This window comes from Helianthus annuus, chromosome 16, assembly GCF_002127325.2.
Source record: "Helianthus annuus cultivar XRQ/B chromosome 16, HanXRQr2.0-SUNRISE, whole genome shotgun sequence".
Taxonomy (NCBI): Eukaryota; Viridiplantae; Streptophyta; class Magnoliopsida; order Asterales; family Asteraceae; genus Helianthus; species Helianthus annuus.
In genome coordinates, this window is record NC_035448.2 from 167,830,076 (window position 1) to 167,847,159 (window position 17,084).

General features: G+C 35.4%; 1 protein-coding gene and 1 long non-coding RNA gene across 2 annotated transcripts; both read left to right on the forward strand.

Annotated features, from left to right (window-relative positions):
• The first annotated feature begins 9,727 nt into the window (after positions 1–9,727).
• LOC110915063 lies at positions 9,728–9,942 on the forward strand. The gene is made up of 2 exons (XR_002578722.2): positions 9,728–9,762; positions 9,876–9,942. It is a non-coding gene; the product is annotated as an uncharacterized LOC110915063 (long non-coding RNA).
• A 43-nt stretch (positions 9,943–9,985) lies between these two features.
• On the forward strand, positions 9,986–13,197 carry LOC118488298 (UMP-CMP kinase 3-like). Its single transcript, XM_035985646.1, has 7 exons — positions 9,986–9,997; positions 10,085–10,165; positions 10,249–10,335; positions 12,206–12,226; positions 12,318–12,389; positions 12,594–12,643; positions 12,954–13,197. The coding sequence occupies exons 1-6, from the start codon at positions 9,986–9,988 to the stop codon at positions 12,603–12,605; spliced, it is 285 nt and encodes a 94-aa protein (XP_035841539.1). The 3' UTR covers positions 12,606–12,643; positions 12,954–13,197.
• The last annotated feature ends 3,887 nt before the right edge of the window (positions 13,198–17,084 follow it).

The following is a 17,084-nucleotide window of genomic DNA, read 5'->3' on the forward strand; positions in this document are numbered from 1 at the left end:
TTTTGTAGTATGGACTTGGTTTGTAATGATGAAAAAAAACTTTGGTGCGATCAAAATGTATTTTGTTTTAACTTTTTGTTACTATATGTGAAAAAGAATTTTGTTATTACATGGTGATGTGATATTATTTTACTTGCTATAAAGTTATCTATGTACAAATGTCGAAAATAAAAATATGCAACAGAATTAAGGTTTTTTATACTTGTAAGAACAAAAGAGTGCAGCAGATTGCACGCTTTATAGAACAAACTTAGTGTGTGTGTATATATATTTGCTAAAGGTGTCAAAAGTCAATTAAAATGAACTATTTAAAAAAAATAGAAAAAATAAATTGTTATACTATGCATGATCGCAACTTAGTTTAAAAATGTTAGGTACTTTAGGCAAATAGGTTACAGGATTAAGTTATTCTACAAAGGCTAATAAAAATAAGAAGTATAAGAACGCATTATAGAGTGATAACATGTCATGTCAGGCACGATATGACCTGTTAAGACTTAAGACCATTATACAATATCTGTTAAGACATGTTAATGGCTAAATATCAAACATGTAGTAACAGGTCATGTTCATTTATTAACATGTGTTCGTGTCTTAGCAGGTTGCATGATACGTTGGTATTTTTTTTTCGTGTTTTAAAAGGTCGTTTCGTGTAACCAGTTTATTATCAGGTTCATCTTCGTGTTGGGAAAATCTGACACGATAAGATTTCGTGTCGTGTTTACCTGTTTCGAGTTCGTGTCTTATCGTGTTCAAGTCTTAACAGGTCGGGTTGACACGATATGCCAAGTGTCAACCTTACTTGGCTAAGGCCTCTTGTTGTTTTTTTCATCCAAAACTGATGCTCCACCTTTTCTCCCTTGCCTTTTAGTTCACTTACTTCACCAACATCTTTATCTTCGTCATCCATTTCATACTATTTTTCGTCTTCGCCAATATCTTCATCCAAATGTTGCGTTTCGAGGACAACATCTAAATCTTGGTCTTCATTGTCCTCGTAGATCGGAAGCGAGCACTCAACATTCTCTCTTCGGGATTAAATTGGTGGGCTCCTATATGCAAACGGGTTGAATGAGTTTTGCGCTTCCATGGAATATTCATACATGCCGGGTGCGACCATTGTTGGATCGTGTAAGTGTGAAAATAATTGCGACGGAAAATTAAGTTGGGGTTGGGTGTTGTAAAAAGACGGTTGTGAAACTTGGGGGGTAAAAAAATAATTGAGGTTGAGAGTGTGTCGACTATTCATATGGGGTTTGAAACGGTGCCCTCGGACCGCCAGAACCGCCTCGCCGCGTTTGCGAGACGTGTCCCCTTGGGTTTGAACCCGATCCTCGGCTAGCCGAAGCTTTTTTCTTGGCTTCACCTTGTTTTATTTATCCATGGTGTGTAGGTTTGTAGCGAGAATGTTTTTGAGTTGTGTGAGAAAATTGAAATGTGTGGTTTAATAAACAGGAAAACAATTTTTTTTAGTTTAACGGTCGACCTCCCTGCTTACACCCCTACCACCCTAAACCAGAGTACACCAAATTACAATAACCTGGCTTAGCTTCTTCCTCATTAGTAGTTAGCTTATTTTAAGTTTTCCTAATCTTATAAACGTTTGAGCTAAAAGTGGTTTTATAGGAATAATTTGTCCTCTTTGATAGACATCTTCAGCTACCTTTTGTTTGCCATCTATAGACCTGGTCCAATCACTTCTAATATCTTCAAAGGACTGCAGAGGGTTAAACACCACCACCGTCAACCACCACAGTCCACTACCAGTGTCCACCACCCACCACTGTCCATCACCACCACTACTGTCCACCACCCACCACCACCGTCTACCACCACCACCGTCCACTACCACCACCCACCGTCCACAATCACCACCACCCACCACCGTCCAGCACCACCACCACCCACTACCGCCGTTCCTACAACACCACCAATTTATTTTAGAAGTCTACATAAGTTAAAAAAAACAAAAAGCATTCTTCTTGCAGACTGCGTATACACATCATCAATGGTCGGTCCATACATGATGTCTTCCACATGCTTTTGCACCAGCAAAGGTCTTCATCTTTCTCCTTTAGAATTAGTATGTGGTTGTTCAATCCATGCCAAGGCATCCGTACACCCGGTTGGTTTGATCAACAAACACATTTTATTCAATCACACCGTGGAGAAAATGTACACTGCACATTCATCTTGTAGACTTTGAACTTCTTGTGGAAGAAAAAGCCGTGAATCTTCGAAACGCTTCAGACGTGCTGCAGGCGCATACACCTCATTTGAATCTATCCTGTGTACCCGATCAAAGCCTTAAGCATACAAATTGGTATGTTTTCCATTTTGTCGAAGTTTTCAATCTCTTTCACCATAAATCAATCACCGGACATTTTTGTCTTCTTTTCTTTTTCTCTCTCCATCAAAGGCAACAATATTCTCCTGGATGTAATAATGTTTCGGAGCCTTATGTCACTGATCTTGTGCATGGCCACTATCAACAATCCTAAGTCTATCAATAGTTCCTCCTGGAACATCCTGCACACTCATTCAGAGATTGGTTGGAGAGGGGGACCCAAGCCTTCATTGACTTGGGTCGTTCGACATCATCGATGATTGTGACTTCCTGTAGGATCGTTGAATCAATCAAACGAGACGTTCAGAAGAGTTCTCGATCAATACGAAAGGTGGAAACAGACGTATTGATGTTGTTGCAGTTTGATTCACACTTAGAAGTAGATTAAATGACGATAAAATTGATTTCAGAACATTTTACAGGCTTGGCGACACTTCGGCAGAGCTTCGCTACCGGAATCCAAAGTTACAAATGAGAACCAAGACTCAGCTATTTATAGGAGATCTAGTGCCCACGAACTAGCAAAACCCACTTCGTGCGAACTGCCAGTTCGCACGAACTGTACTATTTACTCTAAAATCCTATTTTCTTGACGGATAAGCTCCGATTTATCCTATCTAGATACATGACTCAATACAAGACGAAGTCGACAGATATATGCACCAACAAACTCCCCCTTGGATGTTGACGAGTCTTCAGAGACGAGTCTTCAGTCTTGATCAGTCTTCACGCTCTTTCCAAAGTATCTATCTCTGTAAGCATCCTCAATCTTTCTCTTCTTTTATCAGAATCTCAATCTGACTCTATCCTCTCTCTAATTCTCTTGATCAGATCTCTTGATTCTTTAAGTTCTTCAGCATCATCAGCTTCTATCTCGAGCAATGTTCCAGGATCTTAGTCTGGCTCTCTAACATTCAGACTCCTCCTTTCGATAAGATGGGATCGCATCTTGGCTCAAACTCTGCTCAAAAGTAAATTTCACAATCGTTTAAAATTTAACAATTTTAATTTCAACTTACCACTTGTATTCGAAATATTCAAATTTGGTTTCAAATTAATGAACCATTTAGTCATTTCAAAATCATTTCTCATTTTAACACAAACTCTCCCAACCCACTGCTGTATACTAAGTCAAGACTCTTTTTTCTCCCTTTTCTTGTATCACAGTGTCACACCCCAACCAATGGCGGAATCATCGGGGCGCGGCACTGAGCGAAACAGATTGTCCAGAAGTTCCCACAACAACTATAATATAAATTCAGTTTAAATGATACGTCCCATACCGTGTCCCAAATAAATAACAAGTTATCATAGAAAGCAACTAGGCAAATAATTCCGTTCCGACAACTCAGATTCAATTATTATTACAGACAATTGTTTATTATTTCTAGACTCCCTAGCCTCGATTTCATCACCATGCGCCTAAGCATCCTAGCAACTTATGCACCTGTCACATACGTTAAAATAAGGTCAATACATATAATGTAAAGGTGAGCACACAAGTTTGATAATAGCATATAGAGTTCGAATAGTTTACGCATAACCAGGCACGTACACAGAGGAAAACGATGCATGTTAATTATCGACATGGGACCATCGATACCAACGACTGCAGGTTGACCGTCCGAGACGGTTCGCAATACATGATTACCACCGTAATCCATGCAAGTAATTGTCCTTAACAACCCCCGTGTGAACGGGTGCTGAGTCCAAACTATAGTACTATGTTGCTAAGGCAGGTAGATAGCACTCCACGTGTAAACATAATAAACAGCATTCATTTAGTCAAATAGCACATGCAATCGGTTAGCGTTCAAATAGTTTGTGTTTGATTGTGATTTGATAAGTAACGTATGTAACACCCAAAAGTGCTAAAAGCAAAAAGGGATCGAGTATACTCACAGTGATTGATTGTGGGTTGAAGGGAGCGCTGAGAGTAAGATTAGCCTGAATAGTTCGATAGCATAACGATAAGTAACGCGGAAAAGTAAACAAGTGTGAAATGGATCGAATGGACTGGTCGATCGAACAGCAGGTTCGATCGAACGGGCTGTTCGGTCGGCTGGTATGTCCGGTTGGACAGTCCTGTTCGATCGGCCGGTAGGCTCGATCGGCTGGGCCATTCGAGTGGATTGTTTCTTCCTCTGGTGTGTTTATGTTAGAGGATTTGAACTTTTGAAATTTTCGTTGTAGTATATGAGAACACTGAAGTGTTCTTACCTTTCAAGTCGGTCGATCGAACGGTTCGTTCGATCGGCTAGCTCACTCGATCGGCTAGGATCTTCAGTATTAGTCCTCAACTGAATGTCACTCGATCGAACAGTCTGTTCGATCGGCTGGTATTCCCTACTACGAACGAGTTGTGAAAATGGTTAAGTGTTGAAGCATAGTATCTCATGATCCGAACAGTAATGTTCACCAATCGAGTGCCATGTTCGATCGAACACTACTTCGTCAATACTATACCTCATGAAATTTTGAAAGTGTGGGACCATGTGCTAGCCGATCGGCTGGCCCGGTCGATCGGCTGGCATGTCCGATCGGCTGGGCTGTTCGAACAGCCTAGCCGTTCGGCCAGCATTTCTAACCTGATCGGCCTTTCGTCTAACACTTGGCTGTTTGTTTATTTGTCATTCTTTCAAGGTATCTTGACAACGTGTTGAACTATGGTAACCTCTGTTCCTACTTGTTTCTTTGGCTCGAACAGGAATCACCCAAGTCCGGTCGGTGAACGGTTCGGAATGTCGGTTTAGAGTTTAACCCGAAATCGATGAACCTTGTTCATAGATCCCGAATCTTGAACCTTTTAACTGTTTGAATGATTAGTTAGCCGGTTCAAGCTCCGTTCCTATCGGTTTGAAGGCATTGAGTGTAAAAGAGTTGAAAGAAAGTTGGAATTCCTTCTTTCAATCCTTCATAATTTGTGGATGTTTAGATCTTTGATAGATCTTAACTTGTTTATGTGGAAATCGGTTAGATCTAAGCTAATCATAGTGGAATGAGGCCAAAACATGGTGTTCTTCAAGAACACCATGATGACATCACCCAAGAACACTTAGATCTTGGTGATTTCACGGTTAAAATCCAAGTTTTGAAAGATAGAAAGGTGTAGAATCAAGTAATGATCAAGATTGTACAAGAATTAGAGTGAAAACTTACCGGGATTGAGAGAAATATGAGAAAAGGTGAAGAAGATGGTTGGTTCGGTCAGAGCTTTCCAAAAATGGAAAGTGTGACAATGACAGCCCTATTTATAGGCTCCAAAAGAGGAAAGTGGCAGCCGATCGGCCAGGAGCTCCGATCGAGTGGGCTGCTCGATCGGCTGGCAAGATGCTAGCCGATCGGCTGGCCTGTTCGATCAGGTTGCCTCCTGTTCGATCCGCGACACACTTTGAGTATTTTGCGACGGTTTTCGACGTTTCGATTTCGATGGACGATGATACGAATACGATAGGGTTCCTGGTCAAATTGCTTTCAGTCCCAACTACTATATCTAGCATACAATCTTCTATAAGTCACGTTTCGATGTCGGTTTCGATTGAGTTCGATTGCCTTTCGAGTTCCGATTCGATTTTCGATTGATTTGCCTGAATACCACACCGAACATAAAGTAAACACGCACAAGTAACACATAAGGCACACACACACGTATAACAATACCACAATTCGCATAATTCGAGTCTCGAGTTCGATTGATTGTTAGATCGGTTTGATTACTGATTAGTCAACTTTATCGCATTGTTACTTCCTATCATTCACAGTCGTAGATCGATTCGCTTAAAAACACATTCGATTACTTCGATTCTTGCTGATTACAACACTTACTCCACATAATACAACTAAAACATAAAATCGACTATTTACAGTCAAAGAAAGTCAAAGTTGACTTGGACTTTGACTTTGACTTTGACTTTGACATTCGAAAACACGGGGTGTTACACACAGTATTCTATTTATTAATTTAAATATTTTATAAAGTTATTTTAAAAAAAACAAAAGTTAGTGGTATACTCCCGCGCGTTGCGGCGGACACTCGTTTTATTACGCGTGGGAAATTCAGTTGAAATCGATTCAGTTCGTTACATTGGCGGAAACTGGTTTATTACATGCGGGAAATTTGATTGAAATCGAATAGGTTTATTATGGTATTGAGTTCATTACGGTGGTGGAAACTGGTTTATTACACGCGGGAATTTCAGTTGAACTCGATTAATTTCATTATATAGTATCGATTACGGTATTAAGTCTTACAATTTATAAAACTATAGAAAATAACACGCAAATTATTAACTTTCTTTATAAAAAGTTCATGTTTTGCTATACAAATTTTCTAGCATCTCACATAATTACCATTTTTAATTTAAAATAACAATCATATATTAATTTATAAAACTCACATAATGTCTAACACTACAAACATGTACAAACAACCAAAGAAAGGGTACAACTAAAAATAGCAACACCACAAGTAAAACCACATTTACAACACCACATTGCACTAACACGTTGCAAATTTATATATTATAAATATAAATAAATGTCATATCTTACTAATCTTTACGGAAGTTAAAAAAATAGCAAAACTTTACATATATGCAATAAGCGAGCTATATGTGTCGTAACTCGTAAGTACTATTTATATAAATAGAGGGTAATCCCCGTGCTATGCAGTGGGAATCCGATAGTTATCAGTTCGGTTCATTATGGTATCTTCACTTGTTATAGTAACCGAAACAGAAAAATTAAAAAATAAAGTCATGATATGTCCAAAAAGAGATCAACACGCGTTTTACATTGATTGAAAACAAAACGAATATTAAGCATACAAAGACCATTATTAATCACAACAAAATGATAACCAATATGGCGGATTTTTATAGAATGAAAGAAAAAAGAAATTGTTTACATACCTTGTTTGAAAAAATCAAAGTGTATTTTAAGAGTTGAAAATAAAAAAAAAACAAAAAGGAAAAAGAAAAGACAATGCGTTAGACAATTGTACGATCAGCATAAGAACATGTATATGTTGACTAAAGTATCAAAATACCCTGTTACTATAGCAAACATGCGGTATGATTTGATATATATAATAATGAGTCTGGGGCATATTAAAAAATTTGTTGAAGATGTGATATTTGAGCAAACTTCTTTGAAAATTAGATTTGGGATTTTAAAGCCAAAATTGAATAAGTAATGTAATTGAAATGAGAGATTAAATTTTATAAAAAAAAGTTTAAACCTAATTGATAGAATTAAATGCGGAACTAGTATTTTTTTGAACGACCAACTAAATCATCTGATAAACATCTTGGGATGCTCTTAATCGAGCAAATGCATCCCCTCCTCCATAACAGTCAGAGTTGGATGAATACCCGAGCCTCCAAACCACCAGTTTCGGGGAAAACCCGCCCGCCCAAAGGCCCACTACTAGGAGTGAGCAAGTTTAGGTCCGGACCGAAAATAACCGAGAACCGAACCGAAAATATACCCAACCCGACCCGAACCCAAGTACCTAGGTATTTATATCGGTTCCAATTTTTCATATAAAATAGGGTCGGGTCGGGTCGGTTCTCGGTTCTTTTCATGGTGAAACCCGACTTGGACCTATGGACCGGAACCGACCCTATATTTAGGGTAGTGAATCGGTTCTGTATTTTATGTTTGATCGGTTCTCGGGTCGGGTCGGGTAATAGTCGGGTCGGGTTTTTTGTTTTGCTCACCCCTACCCACTACGGTAAAACCCGGTTCGACTCGGTTTCGAACTGGCAACCTATAAAGAAGCCTAGTTCTAAACTTCATTGCCACCTCCAATGTCCTTTAGCGTTGTAGTCGCTGACAATTGTGTGAGATTGGTGCTATTTGACATGCTTTTACCGCCCGCCGCAACGCATAAGTGCTCAATTCTAGTTAAAGAAAAATAAGCATATGCATCTTTAAAATTAATTTTATCTATACTAATAAATGAATGACACTTGTCAATATCTGGTGCATTCTTATCTTATTTTTCAATTTCTTTTCCTATTAAACAACATTTTAATTAAATATAATTTAGATAAGGATAATAACTTTTTTTTATCAAACTTTAAATTTATAATCTCCTTATCTTATTTTTTAGCCTTTTTTTTCCTATTAAACAATAGTTCAACTAAATATAATTTAGATAAGGATAATAACTTTTTTATCAAAATTTGAAATAATAATAATATATAATTTGTATTTTCTAATTCTCCGATAGAAGAAGTTTTCTTTTTTTTTTTCTTTGTAGAACCAAGCAAATATGTAAAATTTTATTCTCATTTAAATTAGATTTAGTTAATTTTTTTTAATATTATTGTTATTATTATTATTTAACTAGGTTATAATCCCGTGTATTACACGGGTCGAATAAATGAATTTTATATACTAAATAATAAAACAATATATTTTTAAAAACCTCTTTTATTGCACGGGCTGAATAAATATAATTTTATATATTAAATAATAAAAAGTTATATATATATATATATATATATAAGAACCATATTGTACAAACGTTCAAATATATAGTTAATATCAAGAGTAAATTACAATTTTGGCCCATGTGGTGATATCACTTTTATCCTTTTGGCCAAAAAACGAATCTTTTAACATCTGAGCCCACAACGTCTTTTTTTCTAACCCTCAAAAGGGTTAGAAAAAAAGATGTTAGGGTCCAAAAGGGTTAGAAAAAAAGACGTCGAGAGCTCAGATGTTAAAAAATTCCTTTTTGGGCTAAAAGGGCAAAAATGATATAACCACACGGGCTAAAATACTCTAATATCAAATTAGATAACTAAATTTGAATTTGAAGTAAATAGATAAATATAAAAGTAATAATTAAACTAAATAATATTTAGTAGGAGAATTATCTATAATTAATTAGAAAAGATTAAATTAAAACTATAATTATCTATAAGACATGGCCTAAAATGATGAAAAGTGTCCGCAAAGTGGTTTCTTTTATTATATGTATAGATACCATAGGATACAGAAATAAGAAATTAATATAAAATCACAAACTTCATGAATCTCTCTTATTTATTTATTAATTTTTTTTCTTTTATTTTTCCGCTTATCAATAATTATCTAATATTTCAGTGGTTCTACCACGTATAATACACATATTTCTAAACTAATAATAAATAAAAAACAAATTGAATTTTTATAAGTAAATAGTACATCAAATTCATCATTTAAATACATAGCTTAACGACTGTATCTGTTAACCGATTACGTTATATATATTAACTCGTGCAATACACAAGGTATTTTAAGGATATAACTATATTGTTAATTATATAAAATTAAATATATGCAACCCATGTAAAACACGAGATTTTAAGCTAATTAATTATAATAATATTTCATGCAGAAATAAAATCCGGCTCTGAAAACGGGTAAGACGGTTTTAATTTCATGTTTATCGTCCATTTAGTCGTGCAAAGTTAATTATTGTTTTTTAATCTTAAATATCGTTTCTCGACTTTAAGCTGTTTGTAATATTTCGTAGGACCATGATTCAGAACATGATCAAGGAGGGAAAGATTGTACCGTCGGAAGTAACAATCAAGCTTCTTAAAAAAGCAATTTTGGAAAACGAAAATGACAAATTTCTAATTGATGGATTCCCACGTAATGAGGAAAACCGTTCTATATCTTGCTAATTTATAAACTTCAAAAGATTAACAATATTTTTACTGTAAATGTCATGATTTGTAGACTGGAATTGTACCCGAGTTTGTTCTCTTCTTTGATTGCCCTGAAGAAGATATGGAGAAACGACTTTTGGGTCGCAATCAGGTTGGTACTTAGTCTTTATTTATAAATTTGGATTAATATTTTAATAATAATATTTTATATAATACAATCTTTAAATTACGAAGGGTAGAGAAGACGATAATATTGACACGATCAGGAAGCGCTTTAAAGTTTTTCTGGAATCAAGTCTTCCAGTTATCGAATATTACAACTCTAAGACCATGTGTAGTGGTAGTGGGTTATAATGCCCCCACCATGGGGCATTATCCGACACGTGGCGTCCTAGTCAGCGATGGGGCATTATAGCAAAAGTGGCGTAGTGGGGCATTATGCCAATAACCCCCATTCAATCATTTCACAATTATTTATTTTAATTTAAAACATAAAAAACTTCATTAATTTAAAAAAATTACATTACTTGAAATAAAAATAAAAAAAAAACTGAAAAAAAAACCGAAAAAAAAACAGAAAAAAAAAAACCGAAAAAATTAAAATAAAGTTAAAAAAAAATAACATGATCTAGAGTCCATATTTTTCTCTAATTTTTTGGCGACGCATTTGCGCAAGGATCAACGCATCGCCTTGTAGGTAGTCGATAGGTTTGGACAAAAACTCAATGTCCTTTTCCATTTGCCTCGACTCTTGCATCTCGTTAAATTTTTTGGTTTCGGCCACTCGTTCCTTCATAATCTCATAACGTTGGTGGCCGAGGTCGCGAATGTTTTGGAGACGACGGTTCATCTCCTCGAAATCTTCCTTTAACTCGAGATCGGAAGACGACTTGACCGTTTTTTTCCCGGTTCCCTTTCTTCTACCGGTGGGTCGGACCAACTCTTCTTGAATTCCCTCGTCAACGTCCACCGCCTCATTTAAATCAACATTGCGGGCATCCGATGTCGGAGTTGACGGGTCAACGGAGGATGATGTTTTTGACCTTTTAGCCCGACGTCTACTACTAGACGTCATTGGATTAACTACCGCCCACTTTGGACTTTTTCGTAGTAGCTCCCAACACTTATAGTACGTGAAAGGGCATTTTGTCCTCTCGAACTCCTCCAAAGTCTTCGTTAAAACCCCGACGTCACCTTCACCACTCGGGCGATTATCATAGTTTTGTTGGAAGACTTCTTGGAACGCATGACACTTGTTGTTGATGTCGGTTCATTTGCTAGAAATGGAATCTTGGTCCCGATGTTCGCCTTGACCCCACGTGCTAAAAAAGAGTGCACGAACCCTATCCCAAAAAACCGGGCCCGTTTGAAAGTTTGCTACAAATTAAAAAAAAATTATAAGTTGTATGTTAAAAAATATAGTAACAAAATAACTAAAATAATATATATATAAAATGGTTACCGGTATCTTCGTCCTCCGAAATGTCGAGCCACGCCCGAGTCAACGTGAATTCCTCTTCCTTCGTCCATTTAATGATATTTTTTGTACGCCGTGGTGCGTCTTTTTCCTTCTTCTTATGCGACCTTTTGCCGCGTTTCGATGTTTCTTGCACCGGTTCGGGTTGCGTCTCCGGCAAGACTTCGACATCGGGTTCGGATTCGGGTTGTGACGGTTGAGACCCGCCGGATTGACCATAGCCGAAAGTGGGAGGAACAAACGGAGTGGCGCCACTCAAGTAAGCCGCGTACGTTAAAAAGCTCGGGTCCATGTCTTGAAGGTTATACGGGTTTTGCGGTTGACTTGTGTTCGGGTTCGTGGGTCTTGCGGGGACACCAAAAGGGGGTCGAAATGGATGCATGATTGTATAAAAATGTAGGAGAAAATGAGTGTTTTTTTATAAAAAATAGAAGAATGTAGGAGAAAGTGATTAGTTGTTGTATAAAAAATATGATAAATGGGTTGATATATATAGTGGGGGAATTTATTAAATTAAAAAAAAATAAAACAACTTTTGACCGTTTGCCAACGGTCCTTTTCTCGATCCTCGCAAAATTACAGCGTTATTTTAAAAACGCCAAAGTGATTTTTTTTTGAAAAAAAACGCCCGGTCACGCCCCCTGTAATGGTGACCGGGGCGTTTTGCGGCGTTATTTTCGAAAATTTTTTAAAAAAACGACCCACTACGGGCGGTCTAAGGGGAAGGTCCGAAAGGTAAAAAAAAGTTTTTATCCATCTATCGAAAGTCGATGTTGAAGCGTCAAATGTGTTATAAGCTTGAAAACTCCATAAAATTTGGTCTCAGATTGACGCTGCCAAACCTGTTGGAGAAGTTTTTGAAGCAGTCAAGGCTCTGTTCACTCCAGTGGATGAGAAGGTAGAATACTAATCATGTCAAATACCTAAACTGCCCTTTTACATAAAACAGTCTCCAACTAGAAACCGCGACTGCTTAAGAGACGGGTATGTGTTTACATAACCGCGGTATGTATTACATGTAAAGCAACATGTGCAAGTGTATATGTGTATAAAGTATAAACTATGTTATAATCGATTCATTGTGATTTTTATTGTCTTTCAGGCTGCAGCTTAGGTGTTGCTCTAACATCTATGATCTCGTCTTCAACTAAGGTAGGTTTTGGCGTATATATTATCCTTAAATTTTAAGTAAATTTAAAAAAAAAAACTGGTAAAAAGTAAAAACATAATTTTTGAAAATCATAAAAATTCCAAATTGAACTAAGATTTTTCTTTTCTGCTTTTTCATTCTATAATAAACTATTTTTTTTTGTATAATTTTGATGAACCAAACACACAACATGCAAAAGTTTGGAACTCGATATCCAAGAACCGCACTGCTATTTTTGGATATCGGGTTTCAAATACCAAATTACATAACGACATTCAAATGATTTATTTGTTTTCAACAATTTTGTTGCAGTTGTGTTGATACTTGGTGTGGGGATGAGAAGTTTGGTTGATTATATGTATTTTTACGTTTTTAAAAGTTAATTGATCATCATCATATCGTATGGTGTCGAATAGGTTAGAAGGGTATTTTGTGATTATTTCTACCACTATTTTTACCATTCAAACAGTATACCGCGATGTTAAAGTGTCTCATACTCGTGTTATTCTCTATTGAAATTGCTAGTAATAAAATATATCTTATTATTGTTGTTGCATTTTGTAGTATGGACTTTGTAATGATAAAAAAAAAACTTTGGTGCGATGAAAATGTATTTTGTTTTAACTTTTTGTTATTATATGTGAAAAAGATATTTTGTTTCGTTGTATATAATGGGCCTCTGTAGTTTGTATTATTACTTGCATTTTAGGTGGGATGAGTATGTTCAAAATAAAAGTTGAATTACTGTTTATTTTCTAAGCCCTGTGTTCAAAATACATTTTTTTAATTCAGTAGGTTTACTACAGAGGCCCGTCATTTACAACGAAACAAAATACATTTTGCACTCATTTAATATTTAATGGAGGAGTGGTTAACTCTCCACCTCAGCCAATCATCCTATGTTATGTCAACTCCTTGCACTCATTTTTTCACTCAAACACAAACACAAGGGGTGGTAAAAGAGTCCATTTCTTATTTTATTTTATTTATTATTTCTACAAATTATGCATCAATAATTAGAACATATTTTAAACAAAATAAAGTTACATTTAATTAAAAAAACATTACATTAAATTAAAATAAAAACCTAAATGATAAAACTAAAAATCAGAAAAATTGCATGACCAATTATATTTTTTCGCGATCTCACGTTTTCAGGATAAATCAATTGACAACATTTTGGGTGAAACATTATCGTGTGGCTTAGTAAACGTCTTCATATCCCGATCATAAAAAAGTTGTCACACCGCCTCACGTTGTTCCGCCACTAACGCTATGGTGTCTTCCTCACGTTTCTTTCATATATTGGCTAACTCCATTGCTCGTGCTTGTTTTGCTTCTTTCATAAGTGTGTATTGTGAGAGCTTCTCAGACAAAGCCGTTGAGCTATTGGACGGTGTTGCGGCTCTCTTATCTTTCTTTTGTAGTCTTGTTGGTGAGGGGTCTATGTTTATGTTATAGAACTAGCGAATTCAGTTCCCGGTGTACCCGCATTGTAGTTACCCGAATCCGACGACTTTCTTTTTTGGCCCGAACTGTAAGACCCATAATTTATTTATCGAAATTTCATATAAGTTTCGCATATAGATGTGTTTATACTAATACACATACATTTGAAAATACGAGTTTCATAAAACATCTTGAAATTTAAAACATTTCAACATGATATCGTCGTTTAATCGCGTAACGACGAAATGTAATGCGGAAGCTTAAATTTTTTATCGTGTTCGGTTCTTTGTTGAGCTTGATCGTCATGTCTTATGCCGTAGAGCATCTTTTTCAAAAAACAATGTTTGTCCGTTAACTAGTAGCCAAATTACCATGTTACCCTTTTTACTTATTATGGTTCACCTAATATATCTTTTCCCAAAACTCTTCATTTATTCGGTCAACACATGATCGAATTACCGTTTTACCCCTTTTAACCATCAAACATGGTTTCTTATTATTTTTACTTGTTTCGACCCATATTACTACACGTCGGAACATCATATTCCAATTACTAACTTACCTTATTCTTAACCAATACAATAAGTAGGTATTCTACTAAAAGGGAGTAAGCTTTACTTATCTTGCATCCGATTATATTGCTCTTTTTCCCATGTACTTGATCTGTTTGACCCGCTTCTCTCACAAGCTTCCATCTAGCTTGTTATTCGCAAGATGGTTAGGTTAGTCATCGTTTAACACGATTATTCCACCTTACGCATTTTATATCAAAATTACCATTGATCTCATTATAGGTCGGTTTGACTTTTAAAAGTCAAACTACCTATTAACATATGCAATTGCACAACTAAGTTTAACAAACTCATTTTGGGCATTCAACCTTTTACCCGATAGGCGTTATTTCTAGGCCATCGTCTTAACTAAATTTCTCTACTAAGCACATACAACCGTTAACATCAATTTTAACATGATTTTTAACATTCATTCCATCATATCATACAAAACTCATTCTACGGCAAGTATAAACATATACCCGAATTCATAGATTATTCAAGAATCTTCCTATGACTATCATGTATGAGGATTCTAAAACATAATTATATCATTAATTTCATTATATTATCAAAACCCACTTATGTAAGTGTGGTAAATGATCTAAACATTCAAATCATTGCAATATATGTATAATTTTCACTTAGGGTTTTGTTCCTAAGCAATTATACATCTCTTTCCTCACTTAAATTTCTGATTTTCATACATGGATTGAGATCCATGAAACCTACCTATTTTCATAATATCACCAAATTAAGATTTTTGATGTACCTTATGATCCCCTAGTTTAGGTGATCACTAATTCACGTTCATTCATGAATTTGAGCTCCGATTTGCCCTTCAATTTGATGATATTGGATGAACTAGAGTTTTGGCTCCCTTGTGCCTCTCCTGGTCGTTCCAGGACACACACACTTAGTGTGTTTTGTTTTCATTTAATAACTCAACTTTCAGTTTTTCACTTTTTGGTCCCTCATGTTTTGAGACTTTTAAAAGTTAATGGATGTCATCTAATATTTATCACTAACGATACAATAATCAACTAGGTTAATTATTCCTAGTTAAGTTTGTTTACGAGTTAACTTTTATCATTAACGATACTTTACCCGTTCCTTTATATTAACTGAGTTTAAATTACCAAACCTGTTTTTGGGGTGTTACACGAACTACTACTATCTTCCCCAACAATGGTACTGGGCCCATTTGTCATGTTTTCTAACTACCTCCCACGCCTTAACATGATGAAAACCACTCGGATGTTTTGATTGGTAATCTTTTAAACATTTTATAAAAAATATGTTTTTTTAAACATTTTATAATAATACGTATCCAAAAAACAACATTTTATAAAGATTTTTTTAACCCTATACCTGGGCTAATGTTTTCCACTAGACTTGTTCCTTTCTCAACCTGAAAAAATACCCAAACCCTATACAACGGGAAGAAATTTAATGTGAGAAGAAAAAGAAGAAAGGGCATATTAGTAAACTATTATTTCATTTATAACTCATATCATTAATTTTTCTCTCTTTAATTAATTAATCAACTAATCATTAATTATCCTACATATAATCTACAAAACCTACACATATCAAAATTTTCCTACATATATCCTACACATTATAGAATTTTATCCTACACAGTCGAAATTTATCCTACACACCTCGAAATATATCCTACACAACTAGTAATTTATTCTACACTTTAAATTAAGTTGATTTTTAATTTGAAAAAAATATATATTTTGAAAAAGAGTTACAAATTTAATTTAGATAGTTATTAAAAGGGAAGAATATAAATTAATGATTTTTTTAAGTTTACCAATATATCCTTATATTAAAATTAAATGCAAATATTAAATGAAGTAAAATAAATGATTCTTGGGTAAATTACACTTTTCGTCCTTTATGTTTATAGCGGGTTGCAGTGGATAGCCTTTAACTTCAATAAGTACAGTTACAATCCTTTATTTGGAAAATGCATTTCACCTTTCATCCTTTGGTCTTAACCTTGTTAAAATATTCAGTTAACCCAATTTTAAAAACTCACTTCTAACTCTTACCTTTTTCATTCTTTCCCTTCCTCCACCATAACCACCATCAAATCTGGCGTCTTCATCATTATCATCTCCCAAATTAGATTCAAAAGTAGCTGACATTTAATTATTTATTTATACCATGACCACAATTTCAATTCCAGATTAGTTATTGTGCTATCACAAAAAAAATATGGTTGTAGATTAACAATTTCTACTCATTTTGCATATTGATAGCTAAATAGCTTGAATACCATTAAGAGATTGTTACTCTACACTGACACATGGTATGCAGATGGGACTTCTCTTCTTTTCAATATTTTTGGGATCTTACATATTCAAGTTTTCTCAACAATCTTACCTTTAAACCACCACCATCGCACCATCGCCACCTTCAAATCGGAGCT